At 44.8% G+C, this 24,582-nt stretch overlaps 1 protein-coding gene across 1 annotated transcript in view; it reads right to left on the minus strand.

The window, feature by feature from the left end:
• Window positions 1-22,351, minus strand: part of SETD7 (SET domain containing 7, histone lysine methyltransferase) — a 47,309-nt gene extending 24,958 nt beyond the window's left edge. Inside the window, exons 1-3 of the mRNA XM_032333455.1 lie at window positions 21,063-22,351; window positions 13,285-13,414; window positions 1,108-1,309 (exon numbers count right to left, since the gene is read on the minus strand). Of these exons, the coding sequence (XP_032189346.1) occupies window positions 1,108-1,309; window positions 13,285-13,414; window positions 21,063-21,102 (372 nt within the window). The 5' untranslated portion in view covers window positions 21,103-22,351. The remainder of the gene's footprint in view (window positions 1-1,107; window positions 1,310-13,284; window positions 13,415-21,062) is intronic.
• Window positions 22,352-24,582: the final 2,231 nt, after the last annotated feature.

Consider the following 24,582-nt stretch of genomic DNA (forward strand, 5'->3'; position numbering starts at 1 on the left):
TGAAGCTCTGGAGAAAATAAAATATTACTATTATTATTATTATTATTTAAGTAAGCTCTATATCCCACACAGGGCTTGAACTGATAACCCCAAGATCAAGAGTTGCATGCTCTACTGACTCAAATCAGCGAGATGCCGTGGACAAAATAAAACAGTAGACAAAATATTTTCTAAGGTCTATTTCCTGGCACATTTTTTGAAAATTCACTAATAACAGATGGGCTATTTGAGATGCAAACAATTAGAACATTAATTCCCAACCCCATGGGTTGTGCCACATCGTTTTGCTTTAGTAAACTCCAAAAGTATTGGAAAATGTTATCAAATACTCAAAGGCAAGTTAATTTTAATCACTCTAATTTAAGCAACATAAGCCAAAAATCACTTATAAAGTCGGGAGTAGGGTTGTAAGAGCAAGTAATAATAATGCAGCACATCCCCGAAGATGGGAAATTGCTGGGCCAGGTCTCCTGCATGAGAACCAGAATAAAATTAATAGCAACAATGAACTATTCCACCATCTCTTTCTATATACCAAAAGAATATTTTTATATATACATATTTTAAAATATTTTATTTATTTATTTTTAATTTATTTTTAGAAAGAGAGAGCATAAGCAGGGTGAGTGGCAGGCAGGGGGAGAGGGAGAAGCAGACTCCCCGCTGAGCAGAGAGCCCCATGTGGGACTCGATCGCAGGACACTGAGATCATGACCAGAGCTGAAGGCAGACACTTAACCGACTGAGCCACCCAGGCGCTCCCCCAAAAGAATATTTCTAAAAAGCATGTATTTTTTTATCTTTATTAGTGGAACAATAAAGCCATTTAGTTCCAATTTATTTGAATCATGAGTATTCATTCCTTTCCAGAATAACACCGAGGAGGAATGAATAGTGGCTGTGAGGATCCACAGTCTAAGAGGACAGCGAGTAACAGGGAGGAGCACACCTTGGCAGCAGCTGGGGGCTTCAGCTTCTGCGTCTCTCCAGTCTCACAGCTTCACGTTTTCTAACACAGAGGATACATTTTACTCTTTATTGCCAGGAGCCCAAGCATCGGTTTAACCCATGTTACATTCCAGCAAAATGAACAGTCACCAGGCTTACTGGGTAGTATATCCAGCAGACTCCATGCCGAATGTTATCCTTGTACTGCCCCTTGAAGATCAATCTCCCATCCGTGTCATACTCCTGGGCGGGCCCATTCAGCTCTCCGTCTACATATGTGCCCTGCAGCACGCCCCCGTCCTCATAAGTGTACACTCCCTGGCCCTGCAGGGCATCGTCCACATAATACCCCTCCAGGGTGCTGTGAGAGAAGGGAGAACAAAAGGGAACAGTCAGACCATGACTCCACTCTCTTAAAAGAAAGGATCACATGCAAGGAACTGCATGCCCAGCTCTGTTTCGCTGCTGACCCGTATTCAGTGCACCTCCTGAATTCCCCACATCTCGAGGAAAAATACTCCAGAGATGTGGGTGGGATTAGGGACGGGGGGGATTTCATTCTTAACTTCGCAGTTCCCATTCATGTTTTTTCTCTGCTAGCAGAAATAGAGAAGAACAAAGCCACAGGTGGAAACTGAGAGACCAAGCCTCATCTGAATATGTTTTCAAGGCTAAGATGCAGACCAATACCGGGCAAGAGGAATGGCGGCAGTACCCTTTTCATAAATAAAACACCCATGTTTAATTCCCTCAAGAGTGGTCCAGACATCACTGGGTTCTCAGGCTCTTTCAGATGGCCTGTATACAGTAGTTTTTAATAATACAGTCGTGGTTTAGGATGTAAATATCTACATATTTATTGAAGTCATTAATGTATTACTTACGTGGTGACAACCATAATTGATATCCAGTCAAAAGAATCCCTTCCATTTATTTGGATGATGTATGGGGATTTACTTCAGTGTAGGCATGTGCACGTGTGTGTGTGTGTGTGTATGTGTGTGTGTACAAGATCAGGGCAAATGGGGGCAAGTAAGGAAGACCTCAAGCTGAACCTTGTTAATATCATTAGCAACCTCATGGTGTTGAGACCCCTCCTTCCACAACAGAAGAAACTCACAAGGGTGTGGCTCATGGTGAATTTATAAGAACCTTCCTGTCTCTCCCCTCCTAAAGAACATTTTCGGCATTTCAATATGTTTTCAGGATTAACTTCTCAAAGGCCATTATACCATGAAACTAACTTGACCAAAAATTTCTTCTCTGTACTGACACTTGCAATAAGGGAAAGAGCAGCTCAAATAATTTTTTAAATTTAACATGTAAGATGTTTATTTTATTTTAAATTTATTTATTTTATTTTTTATTTATTTATTTATTTATTTATTTATTTTAAGTTTAACTTGTAAGATGTTAATTCAACATGTAAGATGTTTAACATGTAAGATGGTTTATTTTAACATCTGCAGATAGCACTCACCCATTAATTCAACTAACAAACATATATAGGGTGCCTTGTAAGTAGCAAGCATTGTGGGAGGTTCTAGAGAGCACGAGGAACACGACAGCAGAAGCTGGCAGGCACAAACTGTGTCATGCGAATAGACGGCATGCCAAGGGGCCACAGGGACTGAGGTGGCTGCACCTGGCTGTGGCTGGTCTTGCTTACCGAATAACAGATGATCTATGATCGTTAAATGAAAAGCACAAGCTAAATAACCGTAGCCTCTGATCACACTGTAATTACACTATGGGTGGTCTCCCAAGGAGAGAAATCATTGTTTCAGTTTTGTTTGTACTACCAATGATAAATAGGCTGAGTAAATTAGAGAAGAGAGTGCACTTTAGCATTGCCCTTGCATGAATAATCAAAATTCTATATCAGCTGGAATTAATGAGATCCGACTCCCCCTATGGCCATTAGACTCCCCCCATGGCAAAAAGAAAAAAAGAATATATATATATATATAGCAATTAGGCTCCCCCCCCATGGCCTCTTTCTCTCTCTCTATATATATGTATATGTAACAACCTTGGGGAAGGATAGCTCATCAACTCACATAATGATATAAGAGTGCAAAAAATTACTTACTCACCTATCTTCCCCTTTAGGTTGGCCAGATAAAATATAAGAGGCTCAGATAGGTTGGAATTTCTGATAAACAACAGATCATTTTTTATTATAAATAGGTCCCTAAGATTGAGCAGAACACTTATCCTAAAATATTTTTTGTTGCTTATCTGAAAGGCCATTTTAAGCGACTGTCCTGGATTCTTATTTGCTCAGCCTAGCAACCCTATTGGCTAAGTTCTCAGGAGCATTTTGAACATGCCTGCGAGTGTTTGAGCAGAATTCTCCCCTGACATACTAGTCTGCCAATGTTTCTCAGGTCATGGTCAAATCCACAAAGCACAGGTCTTGGAAATCACGTAACAGTAATATGGACTTGCACATCTTTCCCCCTAAGTAGCTTGTCCCATCCTCCCTTATACAGGAGCCCATCCTTGCTAGTCTCATAACACTAAGAATCACAGCTATTTCCCTCTGAGCCCAAATGACAAAGACGCACAAATGTAAACTCTTAAGGCACTGGAGAGCAAAACTGATTGCAATGTTTTTCAGCACAGCTTGAGCAAACAGCTCAGCTCTCTTAGCGGGTCTGTAGGATAGCTTGGATGAAATCTGATGACCACAGGAGCACGTGATCTCATGAACTGGGGCCTCCAGGGCCAGAAAAATGATGAGGCTCTGACATCCTCTGTCACGGAGGAAACAAAATAAAAGCTTCTGAGTCTGGGGTCAAGGGTTCTGCCGTTCCAACTTTTTCTTCCAGGGGAGGTTGGCAAAGCATGGCCTACTGCGTGTTTCTGTAAATGCAGTTTATAGTCATGCATGTTCCTTCCCCGCGTCCTCCGAGGCTGCTTTCCTCCTGCAAAGGCACAATAGCAGAGTTGCACCAGGCACTGTAGGTGGTCCAAAAAGCGGACAGTGTTTAACAACTCACCCCATATCGGAAAAGTTCGCTGACTCTCGTTCTAGAGTCCCTGCTCACATAAGTTTATTCACTGGCCCCAAGCACACACACCTGTCTATATCTTACCTCACATACCATGGTACCCTTGCTTCTGCCTTTAAAACACAGGTAACCAAACGTTTTAAATCCCTGAGGACACAGTCAGGAAATCAGCCACGGGTCACATTCTCTCTTTTTTTTTTTTCATTCAAAACAAAAATAACCTTGGGGATAATAGTGACTATTCTTAAGCCTCTGGCATTTTTCTATTCAAAAAAGAAATATGCTGAGACAATGGCACTGTTTTGTGGCCACTAAATTGTTAATATCAGAGACTATCAGAGAGGAAACTACAGACAAGTGGCTTCCTCATCCTTCTTGCTGAAATTGGATGGACAGTTGCGTTTTGGAGGAAGTCTGCTCATCCTGGCTTACCCGGAGCCTGCCCACCCTCCCTGTGGAACCCTGCTTCCCCCAGAGTCCACCCGGAGCACCTCGCCAGGCCTCACTTCTCACTGGAGCCTCATCATGAACCATCGCAGAACTTCCCAGGTGTTGACTGGTGGTCACCTTCGTGCCTCACTTCTCTAACTCGATTGTAAGCCCTTTGTAGGAACAAATTAGTCATTACCCATCCACACATCCCTCCCGGACCCGGGCACACAGCCTATCTTCAAGCGGTACTTCCTAAATGAAAGAATGGAAACGCAAACCGGGCTCATTTTGCTTTGAGAAGAGAGGACTGAGAGGGAACATAACAATGTTACTCAAGGGCAGGGAGTACTCTTTCTGCTCGTCAGGAAGTCTCTTGAACTCTCCCTACTTCCTTTCTTCATTTGTAACCTGCAGCTACTAACAGGGTTAATATATATTAAGGACTTAGGAGATGATCTGGGACGTAGTGATTGCCCAAAGAAGTAATAGCCATTCTTTTTTTCTTTTTTTTTTAATTTTTTTTTTTAAAGATTTTATTTATTTATTTGAGAGAGAGACAGTGAGAGAGAACATGAGCGAGGAGAAGGTCAGAGAGAGAAGCAGACTCCCCGTGGAGCTGGGAGCCCTATGCGGGACTCGATCCGAGGACTCCGGGATCATGACCTGAGCCGAAGGCAGCCGTCCAACCAACTGAGCCACCCAGGCGTCCCAGTAATAGCTATTCTTATTAAGCATGCACACTCATGGGTATGCTAATGAGCTTTCTCCTGAGAAACTGGGCTTTAAACAGCATCAGGGAAATAGTTATGAGATACTGGAGTAGTCAAAGACATTGACCAAAACTGCTTTAAATCTACTGAAAAAAACCCCAAAACCAAAAAACAAACAAAAACAAACCAACAAACAGGCAAGAAAGTGTCCTCTGTCTGGAATAATTTATGAGTGACCCATTGCAGGGCAGAAGGATGAAATAAATGCTGAAGTGAAAAAAGTAACATGTATTCATTGTAAACCAAACCAAACCAAAGCAAGTACCACAAAGACGTAGAAAGTAGGAATTCTCACTCCCCTTGCTCAGTTTGCCGTATGCCACTGAAGGCTTTGTCCTCATTTACATATCATGCACTTTCCCACCTTTGTTGTTTCTGTTTTAATGAAAATGGGATCATATTATATATAGTGTTCTTGACTGTTATTTCCTGAAGTCTCTTTCAACATCTTGGCAGATTCTTTAGTATGTTAAGAAACTTCAAAAATGGTCTTTCGACTGTTAGATTTTTCTGGCACCAGCATTGAAGCAAGTAACCAGAAAATGTGGAGAAAATTAAAACATCAACTTTAATTAAATTTCTTTCTGTACATATACACACAGACCATTGTTACCTGTTTTATCAAAGCTCTTGAAATTAAATGTCTGTAATAAATTAAATTAGGAAATCTAGCTTAAAAAGAAGGGAAATTTTATAATTATTTATCTAGGCTAACACATCTGCATTTTACTCAAATATTATTAAGTTTTCTTTTTAAAATTCTCTTTAATATCTGAATACACAAAAGTGCTCTTAGGAGATGTGACAGCTTTGGCCTTTCCTTGGTATTCTGGGGACCAGGCTTTCCACCTTGTGAGGCATAAACTCTGTTCTTGTGAGGCATAAACTCTGTTCCCTTCCTGTCATCAGCTGTTGTAAAATAAGAATCAAGAGGGAAATTTTAAATGAATCATAATTCTACTTTAAATTCCCACTTCGAACCAGATTAAATTGTGACTCTTAGTATTAAAACACTGAACAATTATTTTGTGACAATATATATTACCTTTTTAAAAAAACTGAGATATAATTGACATACAGTATTATATTATACATTAGCTCTTAAAATATTGAACAGTAAGTAAAGATAAAGAACATCCCCCACAAACCCAAACCATCTGCTCCGGCTCTCTCTGAGAGAAACGTCAACTACTTACAAGGTGTGATAAGCAAGCTGAATGGAGCCCTACCACGCCTTCCCTGTGATAGAGTGTGTTGTCTATCTTGAAAGTTTTTTTTATCCTTTAGTAGAAGATCTGTGAGTCTGCAGGATCTGATTTTTATAAAGGCTCAAGATGACAGTAACATTTCTGAAGAGCAATTAGTGAAACTGAGCTTTGCTCTCTAAAAATAAATCCTAAGGGGCACCTGGGTGGCTCAGTCAGTTAAGCACTGGACTCTTGATTTTGGCTCAGGTCGTGATCGCAGGGTTGTGAGATTGAGCCCCTCGTCTGACTCTGTGCTCAGTGGGGAGTCTGCTTGGGATTCTCTCTCTCTCTCACCCTCTGCCTCTCCCACCTTCTCTCCCCTCGCCTAAAAATAAATAAATGAATAATTTTAAGAAAACTCTGCCAGCTATTGTTATTGACAAATAATAGTAACGGTAATAGTGAGAAATAATAATAAAAATCCATCCTTGATCTTGAGGGCATTGTGCTAAGAGAAATAAGTCAGACAAAGACAAATATTGTATGTCCTGACTTACGTGTGGGATCTAAAAAAGCCTAACTCATATAGAAACAGAGCAGAACAGTTGTGGCCAGGGGCTGGGGGCTGGGGGCAAAGGGGAGGCACTCATCAAAGGAGACAAACTTCAGACTAGAAGATGAATAAGTTCTGGGGATCTAATGTACAGCATGATGACTATAATTAACAATACTGTATCACGTACTCCAAAGTTGTTAAGAGAGTAGATCTTCAATAATATCACCATTAATAAAAAGGTCATTATATCAGGGGATGGAGGTGTTAACCAACCTTATTGTGGTCATCACTTCACCATATAAAATGTATCAAATCACCATGTTGTATACCTTACATTTACACATATCATATGTTGATAATATCTCAATGAAACTGGAAAAATGTAGATACAGAGCAACAGGAAACAAACCCATGTTTTCCCATATGTACCTCCTAGGTACCCTCCCCCGCTGCAAGGTCTTTGCAGGTGTTCTCACTCAATCTTCACAACAGCTTGGAGAAGTCAGTCTAATTATCCTCACTTTACAAATGAGGCAACAAGCTCACAGATCAGAGTTCTTCTGAGCTGCTGCTTTAAGCAAACTTCCCATCAATCTGCCAAGCTCCTACCAAAGTTGGTCAAGCCTCACAAGGAAGTAAATAAATTCACCCCAGCACTCTTTTGAACTTCTCACAAATGACAGCTAATGAGTGACTTCAAGAAAACTTAAAGCAAGCAAGAAAGGCAGTCGGGGTCAGGGCTATTTCCTGGCTCCTCGTTGGAGGAGAATGATGGGTGTAGTGAGAAAAGGAGGGCTCTGGGATTGAGCTCACTTGGGCTTGAATCTTAGCTCCAACACTCACTGATGGGTGACTGGGCAAGCTGTTTCACCACTCTTTGTCTTTCTTTTAAAGATTTTATTTATTTATTTGACAGACAGAGATCACAACGAGGCAGAAAGACAGGCAGACAGAGAGGAGGAAGCAGGCTCCCTGCTAAGCAGACAGCCCGATGTGGGGCTTGATCCCAGGACCCTGGAATCATGACCTAAGCCGAGGGCAGAGGCTTTAACCCACTGAGCCACTCAGGCGCCCCTGTGTCTCAGTTTCTTATGCAGAATAGGATTTTAAGCCTACTATACAGCTTGTCCCTAAGGGAACATGTCCAGTGTTGAACAGATGATAGGTATTCAAAGTTATCCATTTTTCCCCATTCCCTTTCCTTCTGTATGTCACAAAAAATTCTGCCTTAATCAGAACAGTTCATGAGAATACAGACAAATGTATTTGTTGAGCCTGGTTCCGGCAAAAGCTGGATGACTGTCAGGAATATAGAAAGAACTGTGACTTGTGCGGGAGGCAGGAATACATGAGTTCAGAAGTCCATTTCGGCTCCAATTTCCCTGAAATGTGACCAAGTACCTTCCAAAATCCAAACACAAGGAATCACGCATGGGCCTGTCACCGGGAAAATGTCAGCCTTTCTCAGTGGCTCAGTGGCTCAGAATGGACAGCTTCGCTTACATTATTTGGCCAATGATAAATGACAAAAGGCCCTCTCAGCTGGACACATGAACGTAGCAATCAACACTAGGAGAAGTAAATAATACTTTGAAATCTAACTGGCACGTTAAGGGGAAGCACCAATAATGTAAAAAATATGTAATTAAATGAATTACCTCACCTTTATCTCATAGTCAGGCTAAAAACCACATAAATTCCCTAATATTACCCAGCCCAAAGCAAGCTGCCCTGAAATACCTCTTTGTTATCATCCTAAAATTTCAAGTAGTTCTGCAAAATTACCTTTGTATCTATAAATGTTGGTTGCAATGAGAACAATTCAGAAAAAAAAGATGCACTGAAATGGACATCCAGAACTGGGATTAGTATAAAAATTTGAGATGTGTACCTGAAAGTACTCCGCATGCTGAATACTTTCCCAATATGCTCCCTACCCCACCACAGTCCAGTGGTGCCAGAGAGACCCCAGAACCACAGCAATGAAGCTTCTAGATCCCCTTCTTCTCACTGCATTAATGCCTTCATCTCAGGACCAGAGCAGATGTTAAGTCCCAATGACCTAATCTTAGTCTCAAGACATTTTCTTTATTTCTTTACAAAGGGGAAGAGAATGGAAAACAGTAACTGCTTGAAAAGACAATTTAAAAAATAAGGTCGATTTTTCCATTCATTCCTAATTGTTGGGATAACTTATCTGTTAAAGAATGACTGGTCGGACGTAAGCCAGTTTTAATGTCTTTCTGTTCTACATTTTGTCATATAATAAACAAAGAGACCCACAGCTGAAGATCTCAAAACTAGCAAACATTCTAAGGCTAAGATAATAGTAAGGTACAATGCACATTTTGGCTATTTAAATTGATTTAGAAATAAATAGCTACTTCCTTATTTTACCTTGAATATGTTTAATTAATATGCTTAAATTCTCTGCCAATAGTGGTTACCCCTGTGATGTGGGAGATGAGGGCACAGAAAAAGGGGAGGCATATTCACTTTTTACATTGGTTATTTCTTCTTTTGTTTGTTTAAAGACTTCCTTCCTTCCTTCCTTTCTCTCTCTCTCCCTCTCTTCCTTTCTTCTGAGAGAGAGCATGCATGCGCATGGGGGCGCGGGGGACAGAGGGAGAGGGACAAGCAGACTCCCTGGTGAGTGCAGAGACCAATGTAGGCCTCCATTCTGGGCTCAAGCTCAGGACCCCGAGATCACGACCTGAGCTGAAACCAAGAGTCAGATACGTAACTGACTGAGCCACCCAGGAACCCCACATTGGTGTATTTCTTAAAGTCTGTTATTCTACCAAGTATTTGCTCTATGTGCAATTGAAAAATATTCTGCTTCTATCTAGGAACTTGCCTAAAAAATTTAACAGGGCCATTTTTCCTCGTGATCTTAATATTTAAAATTCTTATTCAGGATTATCATAGCCTATATAAAATAGAAAAGTGATTCTAGAATTTCCCTGCTATAAATCTGTGTTTGTTTGTAACCCTCTCATAAATCACGTATGCAGCTTATGGCATAGACTGTGGTAATGGTTTCATGAAGATATACTTACCTCCAAGTGCACCAAGCTGTATGTATTAAATACATACAGTTTTTTGTATATGAGTTGTACTGTAAGTAAGCTTGCTTACAGAAATCCCACAGCCCTGTTCAGATGTCACATAAGATTAGAATGCACCAAGGCCAAATCTTTTGTCACGACACTTTGCAATTTTCCAGACAGGTTCTGGCAATTGCAACCAAATCCTCTGATGGGAACATAAGCCTGCATTACAGGTTTGGACAGCTTTTAAAAACTCTCACAGAAACTTTCTGTTTCCTCACCTGCTATTTTAAAACCTTGATTTCAGCCCTTTTGGGGGGAATTTTTTCAGACTAAAGCTCCTGACTGGCAGTGAAAGCACAGGGTCCCTGCTTTGTTTTACTCAATACATCAGACCCTAAAAATTAGAAGCAGTTAATAGGGAGAAAAATTAATAGATAAACCTAAATTAGGGTACCAATTCATGGAGAAACAGCTGACTTCTCTATGACCACATCCTGCACCCTCCTTAAAAAGGCCCAGTAGATTCCATGGGCTTTTTTTCAGTCATAAGATTATCTCACTCATGTTTATGGCATATCCTTTTAACAGATGTCTCATAATACGCTCAGTATTGAGTGGAAGAAAGGAGGTGATGGTGACTTTTTGAGAACCTGTCACCATACCGCTACATCATAAAAGCAGTGGTACAACTCTCTCCCCTCTAAGTGTTAGCCCCAGTCTATCCAAAGAAGGGCACAACAGTAACCTCTTGAGGTCTGTGCTAATACAATCATTCTTTGATTCTATCTAACCTAAGTCTCTCCAGATGTTTGACTGGTACGTATAAAAACTAGTGAATTAGTGCCTCAAAAAGGAAAAAAAAAAAGGGCAATCAATTTCTATTCCACTGATAGGTACTGGCCTCATGGTTCAATGGGACCTAGTGTTTCAGCTTTTTCACGCTGGGACACGCATGCGCAGGGCTGCAGGTGGACGTGGGTAAATGGAGCTGCAGCTAGAAGTGACCCGCCTGACGGAGGGAGGGAGGGAGGGAAGGGCTCAGGAAGGGTCCGGCCTCACTCAGCTCCTCCCACAGCCAACAGGATCAGTATCTTGGAGCCAACACAGCTTATTCCTGGTACACTGGTGCGGAAGAGAAGTCTAGCCCTTCAACACTGCATGTCAGGTCTGGGGAGCAAGCAAGTCAGCAACATTCCCATCAGCTGACCCTGCTGCACTGTTTCCCCAGAGTCAATGACCAGATGGGATCATCAGCTTACCAGACATCAGCTACCAGAAAGCATGAGAGAGAAAGCGAGAGATAGAGTGTGAGTGTGTGTGTGTGGTGGGGGTGGAGTGGGTGTTCTGGGTGAATACTACCTTTTCTTTTCGCTTCCAGACTCATTTAGCAAGACTCTCTCTCTCTCTTTTTTTTTTTTTTTAAGTATCAAATTAAGGGAAGTGCCATGAAGCGTAGCAGGTCAAACAGCTTCTGTCCTTAAGGAAACCTCTGTCCTCTAGGGGAAGTAAGACATTTGCACAAATATACATTTGTTGAATGAATAAAAGAATGACTGCCGCATGAGAGAAGTAACACTTTTCCAGAAAAGAGGTATAAATAAACTGCTGTGAGAACAAGCAGGAGCAGCTTCCCTCTGGACAGGCTCAAGGAATCGTGAGAGAAGCAAGCATTGATACCAGATCTTGGAAGAGTCCTGTGTGGGACTCGGGTGTCCACAGGGGAGCAAAGGAAAGAGAGTGAAGCATCTGGCCATTTAAAAGGTACAGTTTGTGGGGTGCCTGTCTGCCTCAGTCAGTGGAGCGTGCAACTCTTGATTTCAGGGATGTGAGTTCAAACCCCACTTTGGGTATAGAAGTACAGTCTGTAAGCAAAGCTCACTGAAAAGAGATGTGGTGTGTGGTTGGGGAGCATAGGAAAGAGAAGGTTGGGATCAATATTGAAAATGAAATTGTACAAAAGTTCTGTGGTAGGTTTTTGCTACTTTCCTCATGGTATCAGATAACGGAGGGCCTGAAGAACTGTTGAAAACTTTAAAAACAACCCACTCCATCTACAGAAAAGGCATTCTGGTCACAAGCCAGTCCCTCTGTCACCCTTGAACTGTCAGCTTAGACATTTCCTTTCCCAGAGGAATTCCCAGGCACAGGAAGCTTTGGTTTATTACTGATGTCCAGAGCTTAGAAGCAGCGCTGTACCCTGCAGAATCTTAGAATCTGCCTTAGCTAAATCCATTTCCCTATTCCTCAATCAAGCGGGCAGAAAGAGAGCTGGCCTTCCCGTGTCTCTGAATTCCTCTCAGTGCTTGAGAAATTCACATGGTCATTCTGTTTCTGAAACTGACATGGTTTAAAAGTCACGGTAGGAAAACTATGCCCCTACAATTCCATCTTTTCTTGAAAGAGAAAGTCATTCCTGTGGTCATTCCCACCTATTTCAAGAGGGTAAGGAGCTTCTGCCTCATGGCATTCTCAGATGGGAGGTGAAAGCAAAATAACAAGAACCCTGCTGTGGACCATATTTTAGCTAGAGGCAGAGCATCAAAGGAAGCAATTGTGACATCACCACGGAGGGACCACACATAATGACGGTCATCGCAAAGGGCAGCCTGTCAAACACCGTGAGTCTGGAGTTGAACACCCTGTGTTCACCTGTCCCGTGTCTCCCTGGTTGACCTGTGATGAGGCAGCTTTGAAGAGCTTTGCTAAATGTTTTCTTGACCCGTCTCATGAGGACAGGGCATATGCTGAGAAAATTACGAAGCTGCGGAACCCACAAAGTGGCCGCATCATCCTTCAAAGTGTTTGAAGGAACCAGACCGTGACAGCAGAGAGAGAGAGAGGGCTGTGTGCACTGGAGTGTGTGTTGTCCTTGAAAAGAAGTAAGAATCAGTTGCTACCTAAGCTGCCCAAGCTGGGCCCTGACAAAAACAACCCCCATCTGTGTGACTTCACAGGGATTCATTATGTGGACAAGCAGGTGAAATCTATCAAAGAACTGCGTGAGCCCCATAACTTATGTGTGCGTGATGGGAGCTCCCTGACTCGGGCACTACAGAGGAGCTGTGGCAAGCACAGCCTAGGAGGCAGCGATGAAGGGCCCAAGCCTCAGGCTGACTCCCCAGAGGAGCACGAACGACTCCCTGGGTCCCCAAAGCAGTGTACAGCTGTTGGGGTGACTTCTGCCTCTTCTGTAAGTGGCACCAAAACATTCACTTAAATTCTTTCATTTGTATCATTCCTTCAAGTACAGTAATTTGGTAACACACACCGCCCCCCCCCCCCCCGCAACAAGATGGAACTCAACAAAACTGTGAGGGCTACCTGCCATCAAAGAAGAAGAACTTCCCTCGGCCGTTCTTTTCTCCGTGAACAAAGTTCCCCTCAAATCTGTCTGTGGAGGAGTAGGTCACCGTGCAGAACCCGTGTGGTAATCCGTCATCATCCAGGTGCCCTGGAGAAAGGGAAGCACACAGCAAAGCTTAACATCTTCAGTTAAGACACGCTCCCACCGCCGTGTCTGCACTCAGATCCTGCCAGCTCGTTCCCTGAGCAGCCAGAGGGCTCCCTGCCTGCCTCCTCAGGGGGAGAGCACCTACCAAGCGTCTGTGCCTGCATCAGCAATATCAACTGATCTGTTATGTACAAGTTGTGAACAGGTGGGGGCTACAGCTAGATTTCAGACTAGGAAGCACAAACGAGCTGGCATTTTACTGGGGACTACAGGTTATTCCCAATAATAACATCTGCATGTTGCAATTTACCAAGTACTTCCCTACATGGCACTGCTCATATTTGGAATCAATGCCCCCAAACTCTCTTGCTTAACTGAAATGAGATTGAGATAGCCCCATTTTATTGTCTATTATAAGGTACTTTGTCTTTGCAATAAGATATCTAGTTGTAGAACTCAGTATACGATATAATTTTACAGATCATTATGTAGGAAGATGTGGAGGACTGCTAGCCGGTGTCTTTCGAAAACCTTACTGCTTGCTCTGTCATACTCACACAACAAGGGACACAGCCATGTCTCTGAAACTGCCCTAATATTTATACACCTAACATTGTACTAACACATGAACTCAGAGTCCTTCTAAGCCTGAACTTCAGCTTAAACTTGAACTTACTGCTTTCCTTTACAATGTCTTTCAGCTTTGAATGTTTAGTAATAACCTTGTCATTTACCCTCTCCCACTACGTTCAGAGGGTTTGTGCTTTAAATGCAGCTGCAAGTATCCATGTGGTCATTTCAATAATGATTTTGAACATCAACAGCTCTTATTATACTGTGATCTTTAAATTGCTGGTTCTTCCTGGGTCACAGACTCGTATATTCCAATGTTTATGTTTACAGTCAATGTTTAGGTTTTTATTATTATGTGCATATTTCACAAAACCCAGAAGTCACCTCATTGGTATCTCCCCAATTATTCTGGGGAGCTAATTTTATGGAGGTGGGTGAAAATGAAGGCAGTAGTTAATCTCCTGGCTTTTTCCTGGGTTAATGACCTGGGTCATGAATGAAAAAGGTATGAAAGCATTAAACATGGTGTGCAATGCAGGGACATTAAACACTTAAATGAGGCTTCTAGATGGCTCATAGACATAAAGGAAAACACAAACTATACCACCACAGTGAATGGTTTAGTCTCCTAAAATGGTTTCTTCCAACATGATTAAAAAAAAAAAAAAATCACCCCTTAGAAGAGAGGTTAAGTAAGCATTATCATGAACAACAAAAAAGCTCTCTATTTGTGTTATTGATTATAAACATAAAATAACAATGAACAAATACACTGTTTTATTGCTACACTTGACTCTGTATAGAATGAATTATCTAGAATATTACAATAAAATGTGACTACTTAAATCACAATTGATATGGTTCCTTTCCTCTTAGCACAAATTTTTTTCTACAAAAGGCCAGGAAATTAATGATTAGAAAGCAACCAGGCCATAATTGCTTTCTTCTCACTCAAATATTAACTATAGACGGCATGTTCAATGATACTCAAGTCATATGAAATAATTTGGACAATTATTTTCTAAATATGTACTGGTGACATTTCTCTCATTAAAATAAATTAAATATACTTTTTTTCTTTTCATTAAAAAACACACTCCATGGATAGCTGAAAGCTTGCTTCTGTGAAATGCTGGGATTAACATTTCTATGGATTTAGCATTCTACTTATGATTTAGGTATATCCAAATAATCAGTTTAGCCTTATATTGAAGTCGTCACTAATTAGTTGAAAGTGTTTTTCCCACAGAAAAAAGTTCATATATTTTAGACTTTAAAATGTTAATGTTTGATGAAAATTTTTATGAACTTTAGATGAAGAGATTATAATAAACATGAACACTAAGGAGAAAAAAACCAGTGTAAAAATTTCATTTCCACCTTCCCTCATTCATGACAGTCCTGTCCTATTTCTGAATAAAACACCGCAGGTGCATCCCCAGCGGTGGAAAATTAGAGAAAATTTAAAGTGTCATGTGGACACTTCACATGGAACATGCTAAAAGCACCTGAGGGGCAGTACTGATCCCAATGGAGATGAAAGCAAAAACATTCAGTCCTATCCCATGAAGGATGCTTATGTCAGTGTCTTTCAACAGGCCTGTGAAAAGTCATCCCAACACCTTCTTAGCCCCTAGCTAAGATAGGGACAAAAAACAAGCCATTTCTTGGGTAACACAGTGTGTTTGGGAAGATGCGGACGCATGATATTTCCCCTCTCCCTCTATCAGTGCACAGCAGGCCCCTCTTGTTGGCTTGTTTTGTTTTCCTCTCATCTTTCCAAAAGGAGGACAATGTTATCAATGAACAGGATCAATTAAAAAGAGCTAGAAATTAAGTCCTGTGATCATTCGAGAATGCCACCCTGAATATTTTATAGCCTGGAGTGGTTTTCCTAGCAGTAGAACCTGGTATCTGAAACAACCCCAACAATTAACAGCAACAAAGAGACGTTCGGAAGAAAGTAACGTAGGGAAGAGAAGAGATTTGGTTGTTTGGCCCTCCCACCTCTGTTCAACATTAGAGCTTCTGTAGACGATCTGGTATAGCTCTTGTTCAAACACCACATGGATAACAGCATCATGGAATAGCTGTCTGGTCAGTATTAGTCAATACTGCTGCTTTACAGAGAAGAAAAAAGTCTGCATTGCCTATTAGGCATCTGGCAATGGAGGTCATCCTTTCCTGTTATCTCAAGTACACCTCACCACAAGCCCGCACATTCCAAGCTTATCCCTTCATCTGAGGAAGCCCACACCTTGCGCCTGAGAAACATATTAATCACCCTGAGAAACATATTAATCACTCTGAACGGTGCTAATGAATACTGAAAGCCCCTTCCCCAATTCTTTCCATCTTTTTCTCTCCAGATAAGAGCAAACTAGCAGCATACCCTTTGTTTCCTACTGCTGGTGGAAGAAGGTATCCCTAAAGAGGTAGGTATTCTTGGGACCCAGGAAGAGAAGTGGAAGAAGCCTCTGGAATTACGATTATTTCTCAAAAAAGCACCAGGATCTCCAACAGCATGTCCTGCTTGCAAATTCCTACCACTTCCAAGCATTACCTAACTCAAAGAGAAACACCAGTCCTCCTTGCTCTGATTGAGGTCAATTTGTAAAAATGCTCCAAGTCAGCCAACAGCCTTCTGGGCCAGTTCCCGATAAACAGAGGCTGAACACCAGACTCAAACAACAGGAAAATTCACTGGAATGACTATTCTGCGTTGATAATACCATCCCAGGCCACATGCTGTACATCCGACCACAGCAGTGATTTTAAACATGTATAGAGGTTAGAGAAGGAAAAAATGTAACAATCTCATACTTTTACTTTTTCACTTTGTCCTAACGATCATTATCTACTGAACAGTTAGGAAGTTAAAAATTCCCCCTCCAGTAACCTCTGAGCTTTTTTCTTAATCTGATGAGAGCCAGGCCTGTCTTCTGGGCGGTGATGGTCCATCTCCGCAAAGGAAATTCCCTCTGGGTCAGACACACCGCTGTTGACTGCCTCAGGCTTGCCCACAGGAGATCTGAGAGTAGGGCTTGTGTGTGTATGTGTGTGTGTGCAGTGTGAGCGTGTGCGCATGTGCACACGCCTGAGTCTCATGTGTTTCCTTTAGAACAAGATTTTGTTTGTGGTTTTGTAGAATAGAGCTGCTTAAAAAAGTAATAATAATAAAAGGCAAACTGATTCTGTTTAGTGCAAAGAACAGGCCCCTCACGCTGATGCATTTACACTGGGTGTTAAAAGCATACTTTGGTTTTTGAGAGTAATTCTTCATGAGAGCTCAATTACTAGTTGTGAGGGTCATAATTTTAGTGCGTGGCCCACGGGGAAGGGGTGCTACTGGTGCACTTGGCATGCATTTTCTCCAAGTACAGAGCACAAGCCTGTTAGAGACAGGCTGTTAGAGACAGGCTGCCTTGTTAGAGACAGGCTGAGAAGCTGCGGGCAGTGGAATACTGGCTTGCTTGTTTTCATCCTGGCTCCTTACTTTCAGACATTCTGATACTTCCTTTTTTTTGAGTATTTTTCCTCAGCATCTCCTATATTGCTCCAAGTCTTTTCATTTTTTCCCCCCCTGCTTACCCATATATCTGGATTATTTCAAAGAATCTTCTAGGTGATCCCTTATCCTGCTCACCATTGCTGGTTCACCTTCCCAGAGCAGAACTCTGCTCCTGTCATTCCCAACTCTAAGAAGCCCCCATGGCCTCCCTTGGCTTTCAGCACACAATCCCCATTTTCAGCCTCTGATACACAGCCTCTTCCCCTTATTGTCCACTTTTCTCCCAGGCTCTCTGTTCTGGCAGAACCAAATGTTTAGTCTCTGAATGTGCTTCCATAATGACAAGGTACCAACCTCTGTGTTCGCTCACTGAGGCCCCTTTCAACTAGAATCAACTCCATACCACCTCTTCTGGGAAATCTTTCTCCATCTCCCTCCCCAAGCTGGAAGTAATTTTTACTTCCTCTCAACCACCATAATTCATCTGTTTGGATAGGATAGATGTATTTAAAATTCTATTAGAGACCACAATGTATTCATCTTTGTTATCTACGGGTAGACAAAGAAATAAATCTAGTAATAAACACTACTTCCTACTGAACTAATGAGCCTGGAAGAGTTTTCAAAAAGCCACAGCAGGATCTCAGGTGGCCTTCTTGGGCCCTCTGAGGCCTGGGCTTGCTGCCTACCCAGCAGCAGTAAACAGCTACTCCCTCCACTGGCCACCTCCCCTTGGGATTCATCCACTCAGAGCCTAGAACTTCACCCAGGCTACCGTTCCACCCTGACAGAACCAACATTTCAACTCTACTCCTGCAAAGACCAATTTCTTCCCCAGGATAAATTGCTAAGGACGAAGAAAAAGAGGAATAACGATGTCCGTTGGAGAGGCTGTCAGCTAAATTCTCTTCCCCCAAATACATTTTTCTGAAAGTAACTGAACTCTGTCAGAACCAAGCTCTCCAGTGATAAAAACTGATACTGACATAGTACTTAACTACTGCTTCCAAACCTAGTTACTGAGTATTGCATATATTTGACTGGCTCACTAAAAACTTAAAAAAAAAGAAAAAAAAAGGAAAAATGTGGGGAGACAGTCTGATATGGTGGAGTGAGATTCTGGAGGTCTAAGCCTATCTCCTACCTCACTGATTATCTCTGGATTAGTTCTGAACTCTTCTGTACCTCAGTTCCCTCCTCTGTAAAATTAGGATACTATTAGTGCCCACTTCATAAGACTGAGTGGATAACATGTGTGTGAAACACTTAGCACAAAGTCTGCTAAACAATTATATTTATAAACAAAACAATTATAGCAATGATCATAATAGGGAAGACAAAGGAACTGTGGAGACCAAAGGCTCTGTTTATGCAGCCTTTTACCAGTCTCCCAAGGACATGTTAGATGGTAAGCAAAGATTGTTACCGATGGCACTAGAAAGGCCAACACTGGCTAGAGAAAAGCCCACTGGTAGTTTACTTCATGTATACACACACACCCTCTAGGCAGAGTTTGAGCCTTAAATGCTTCTAAGGACTCTAAAAGATTCTGTCCTACTCTCACTGTTTACTGTCAGGTACAACGAGTGACCATGTGTCCTGGATTGCTCCCAAACATTCAAGGCTTGAACTAGTTATGCCAGCGTGAGTATTACTAGTGACCCCCTCGCCCTCAAGCATATTCTTGATTTAGGACAGTAATGCATACAGTTGGTCCTACGTAACAGATTCTTCCTTGTTTAAATAAAGGACTAACCAACAGACACATTTCTAGATCTGCTTGTTCACCTTCTGCAAGGAACCCAGGGACCATGAACAACTTATGTTTCTAAACAGCTTCAAAAAGGAATGTGGTTTTTAACCTTGGGAGCACTGCCTGTGATCAAAGGTTTGCATTAAATTTTTACAAATAAAAGTAAGCTTTGAAGAATGAGAACAAGCCCTAACAATTTGAAGAGAGCACATTTTTTGTTTATCTTTCATAACATGAAGGCACAAGAAGTCAGTAATTTAAATTAAATGAAGGGTTCCAATGGACCCTCTCAATCACCGTCTCTGGGGCCAGAAGCCCCCAACGTCGAATTTGATTATTAGATAAATAGTTCTGTGAATTCACAACATTGTGAAATTAAAACAACAACTAACACTCTTTGAAGCTGGTTAGAGAAATAAGAAGTTTTAACAGTTACATTAGGATGGATATCTTCCAGAGAATTCAGAATTATTATTATACTTAATCTCACCGTAAGACCTCGAGATCACTGCAAAAGGAATCAATTATGTTTTATGAAAACATAAAAATTGATTTCTTCTCCCAGTGTAGCAATAACTATATATCCTTATGCATTTGTACATTGTTGCTACTTTCTTTTTCATTACCTTTTGTGACAACTTGTTTATACAAATTAGATAGAAACCAGATTCAACCAAAATCTTAACGTTATTTACTTGGACGCTTGGTTTAAAATATTCTGGAATAATATCGCACAACATTGCAAAACATCACGACGTGCTGTCTGGGGTGGAATCAAAAAAGTAAACATGCTAAAGAGTATTTTCCAGTACTCACTGTTACAAAATCATAACATCTCCTGATACAAACAACTAGATTGTATAACGTCCCCACCTCGCTTTTTAGAACTAGCAAAAAAAAAAAAAAAAAAAAAAAAGAGGTGGAGAAACTCAGCAAAACAAAGTGGCGAGAAAAGTCGGGGGAGGGGCGCTAGAAGAGAAGGGGCGGAGAAACACGACACCGAGGCGGTGATATCACCCACAGCCAACGGCATGGAATTCAGAAAGTTAAGTGTCACCCAGCAATTTCGGTCAGGGCTTGCGGCGCGCCTGCACAGCGTGGCGGCGGCGGCACCCGAGCTCGGAAGCAGGAAGGGGGAGGGGCGGTTTGCCTGAGTTCGCTCGGGGGCAGCGGAGGGGAGGGCCTCCCGGTCGGCGTGCGTTCAAGCCCCGGGTCCGGAGCGTGGTGGCTGCCCTGCAATGATTTCATCTTTTCGGAAGAGCGGCCGCCCCGGCCGCGGCTGCCACGTGCCTGGGTCGGCCCCGTGCGCTGCGCCGGGGGACGAACCCGGACGCGGCCGCGGTCACCGCAGGTCGCAGCGGCGAGCGGAAGGAAAGGGCTGGCAGCCGGAGAGAGGCTCGGGTTGCCAAAGCCGGGCGGAAGGGAGCGCTCCGCGAGGCTGCGGGTCTCAGGGGGCTATCCTCCAGCGCACCCCCACCTTCCATCCCCGAAAGCGGGGAGGCCAGAGTGCGGGGCAGCTTCGTAACTCCGAGGGCGGATGCGGGCGCTGGCCGGGAAGGCTGGAGCGGCCGTACCCTGCCGGGGGCCCCGGCCCGGCGGAACCCCGTCCCCGGCCTGCGCTCCGCCGTGCAGTGCGCGCTCCCGGCGGCGTGGCCGTGGCCGCCCGGCCCGTGCCCGAGCTGGGCAGCGGGCCACCCGCGTAGGGGACAGTGGGGGCCGCGGGCCCCGGCGCCGCGCCGGTCGCAGCCCGCCACTCCTTCCGCGTTCAAGCCCTCGGCGCCTCCTCCCCCAGCCCCAGAGAAACGCTGTACCTTCCACCGCTTCCTCCACCATCTCGTCGTCGCTATCCATGGCGGCTGGGGACCGTGCCCAGCTCGGGGCCGCGCGGCTGCCTCCCGTCCGTCCGGGTGCTCCCGGCGGCTGAGCGAGCGCTGGGGCTGAACCCTGCGAGTTTGGAGGAGGAGGAGGAAGAGGAGGGGCAGTCGGGGCTGGTTCGCACTGCCTCCCCCTACAGCCCTTTCAATTCCTTGGTCTTAAGCTGCTGCGGCAGCAGCCGTTACCCCCCCTCCCTTCGCCCGCTGGCCCCTCGCCTCGGAGGCTCCGGGGTGCCGCCGTGACCGCCGCCGCCGCTGCAACTTTCTCCTGTAATACCCCCTCTTTGTTATCGAGCAGATGATCCGCTGACATCACCCAGCGCCGGTGCGCTCCCTCCCTCGCTGATTGACAGTTCCCTGTCCCTTCCCAGAAGTAAGGCTCCTTAAAACGAAAGGCGCTCCGGGTCCGCGCTGACTCTGCGTCGCAGCCGACCAGCCCCCGGGCCCAGCGGGGTTTGTCTTTTGCTTCTGCTCGGCTTGGTGCGCTCCGAGCGCGGCACGCGGTCGGGTGCACCGGGCTTCTCGCGGGTACTTGGGACTGCTGGGGCACCGCCCTCGGGGGGCTTAGAACTCCCGACCTCCAGCTGTGCGGGGGCAACTTGGAAGTCCGCCGTGCAGAGCCCTCCAGCCCCGCCTCGGGACAGCCTCCGAAGAGCAGGGGAAGCCGAGGCAGCGTTTCTGACGCTCCAGCACCGCAACTTCCTCTCGCCCTCGCCCGCACTTCACCCCGTTTGCCACCCGGAGCTGCACGAGTGCGGCACGCAGGGGAGCGCAGGTGTCCCTGCGTCGCAGCATCACATCCGTGAGCAGGTTTCCTGGACTCCAGGGGGTGACATCCAGCCCCGATCCCGCCGAACTGGGGCTCCCACCCCAGTGCACCGAGTCCCCACCCTTCTCGGGACTGTCGGGCGGCTCGGGTGATTCAGAAATTCAGCAAATCCACATGGCAGCGGGCTCGCTATCAGGCAGGAAACACGCAGCGCGGAAGGCCCGGCAGGTTCCCCCTTGCGGTTGCGGTAATGGAAAAGGAGCCGCCGAGCGGAGCTAACGAGGAAGGACCCTCCGTCTGGCGCGCCTCCTTCTCGCGCCTTCCGCCCTGTACGTGTGATGCCCCCGTTGTCTCCTTGTTCCTCCGAGGGCCAACCACTCCATAGATTCGGGCTCTTCAAGTGGAGAAAGTCACGGGGCACCCAGTTCCCGGCCCAGCCACTTAGACTAGTTATGGCATTGCCTCTTACAGGTGGCGGTAAAGGGCGGCTGTAAATAGCTGGTTGAGCGGATGCAAATGTACATAATGTCCCGTGGAATTACAGGGTGCTGCTCTGGGCATCTGCCAGGAACAGCCACGGGAGGAGGGGACAGGAGCGAGCAGAGAAAAGTTGCTCCATTTTGTTTCCTGAACAACAAATAAGACTTTCAGGATTTCAGCGTACTTCCAGCACCCGGGCGACCACGCCTTGTTTTTGGCTTTGTGCTTAAATGCTAGATATTTTTACCGAGTATTGTGAGTTTCTCCTTAAATTCATGTTCCTTTTGTAGAAAAAAGAACAATGCAAGGGGCAGTCGTACCAGACACTGCCAGGAATTTCAATCCCTTTTCACTGCTTTAGAAACAGAGGGAAGGGTCCTGGACCAGGAGTTAGGACACTTGGGTCCTGGTGCAGCTCACCTGCAGCGGGGCCCTGGGAGCCACCCCCCCACACCCCCTCCCACCCCCGCCTTGCCAGCCTGAATTCCTCCAGCAGGAAATAAGAGGCTTAGGTTACTCTGGTATAAGTCTGCTCAGACTTAGGCTAGACGACTCTGAGATCCCCAGCTTAGGGGAGAGCACTCAGAGGCCCCTTGGCTTAGGTTAGACCACTCTGAGTTCCTGTGAGGCTATGCTGGTCTAAGGATCCCTCCAGCTTAGTCTAGGCCACTCAGAGTTCTGCCAGCCTAGGCTTGACCACTCTGAGGGCGCCCCCACACCCCCAACCACCGCTGAGGCTTGACCACTGAGGGCCCCCCCCCCCCCCCGCCCCCTGGCTGAGGCTAGACTCTGAGGTCCCCTGGCTTAGACTACACCCCTGTGAAGTCTTCTGGCTCAAGCTGCACCTCCTTCAAGTCCTCCAGTGCAGATACCTGGGTTTTAAAGCCACACAGAGCTGTTCCTGCAGCGGAAGATGAAATAACCACTCTAGGTTACGTGGTCATTTTCAAACACAAACCACAGAAAGAGGAGTTTATTTCTGATTTTTTTTTTAAAGATTTTATTTGTTTATTTGACAGACAGAGATCACAAGTAGGCAGAGAGGCAGGCAAAGAGAGAGAGAGGGAAGCAGGCTCCCTGCTGAGCAGAGAGCCCGATGCGGGACTCGATCCCAGGACCCTGAGACCATGACCTGAGCCGAAGGCAGCGCGGCTTAACCGCTGAGCCACCCAGGCACCCAGATTTTTTTTTTTTTTTTTTAAACAAAAGCCATCAGGTACTGAGCTTGGTCATTCACTAGTTTTGAGTTTTATTTGTTCTTAATTCCGCCTTTTAAATAGATCATGTCCTCCCTTATGTATTCCGTGAATGCACAAAAACACACCAGATCCTCATCTTCCTCTCCAGTTTACCAGGGGGCAAAAAAAGATGCTGAAGGCTAAAGGAAGCAAAAATAATTGATTCCTTCACCCAAAGGGAGCTCGAGCAGGTGAAAGGTGGGTTGGAAGAAATCACCCCTGACCACACAGGTGGAGCCATAGACATGCAGGCAGGTGTGGGGGGGCGTGGGGAGAAATCATATCCCAAGTGTCTGGCCCCATCTTTAGGTTCAGAGGAGGATGTCCGACTGTCCCCGGATGCTGTGAGGTTCCCCACCCACCCCCACCCTGTCAAGTGTTCACTTTCTACCCATACTTTGGAAGCACCTGGAGCCCTGCACCCGGCCCCTGTCCCTGAAGCAGGCCTCCTCCAGACTGTAAGTGTGGGGGTGGGAAGCCCCCCGGGCCTTCCTGTCAGAATGAGAAGCAGGGAATGAAAATTCCCTGAGAACCTTCCACAGATTTGCACACGAGGCAGCCAGCAGTGGCAGTGGGGACACAGCCAGAGGCCCCTTCCCCTCCCATTCATCCCTGCTGGCTCTGGGCCCAGAGTTTAGGCAAAACAGTTTTAATGGTTCCCTTCACATACATTTACGTTTTGACAAATCATTCCATGCATGTTTCTGATCATCTTCTCGAGACTGCTTCTAATCTGTAGTTCCAGAACCCAGCACAGCGCCTGGTACAGAGTGAAGGTGAAGCATTGTCCGTGATGATTTTGCAGAGATGAATACTTTGTTTTCTATCAACAGAGCCGAGCCTCACAGACTGGATCATCTTCCTGTGCCTTGGCGAAGTGCTTTGTTTTAGCTCCAGTCCGAAGAGCGATTTTGAGTTGTTCTACTTTCCCACATCTACTGGCCCCCGATCTGCTTCCATCGCATTCTTT

This window comes from Mustela erminea, chromosome 2 (genome assembly GCF_009829155.1).
Source record: "Mustela erminea isolate mMusErm1 chromosome 2, mMusErm1.Pri, whole genome shotgun sequence".
In the NCBI taxonomy this organism is placed as follows: Eukaryota; Metazoa; Chordata; class Mammalia; order Carnivora; family Mustelidae; genus Mustela; species Mustela erminea.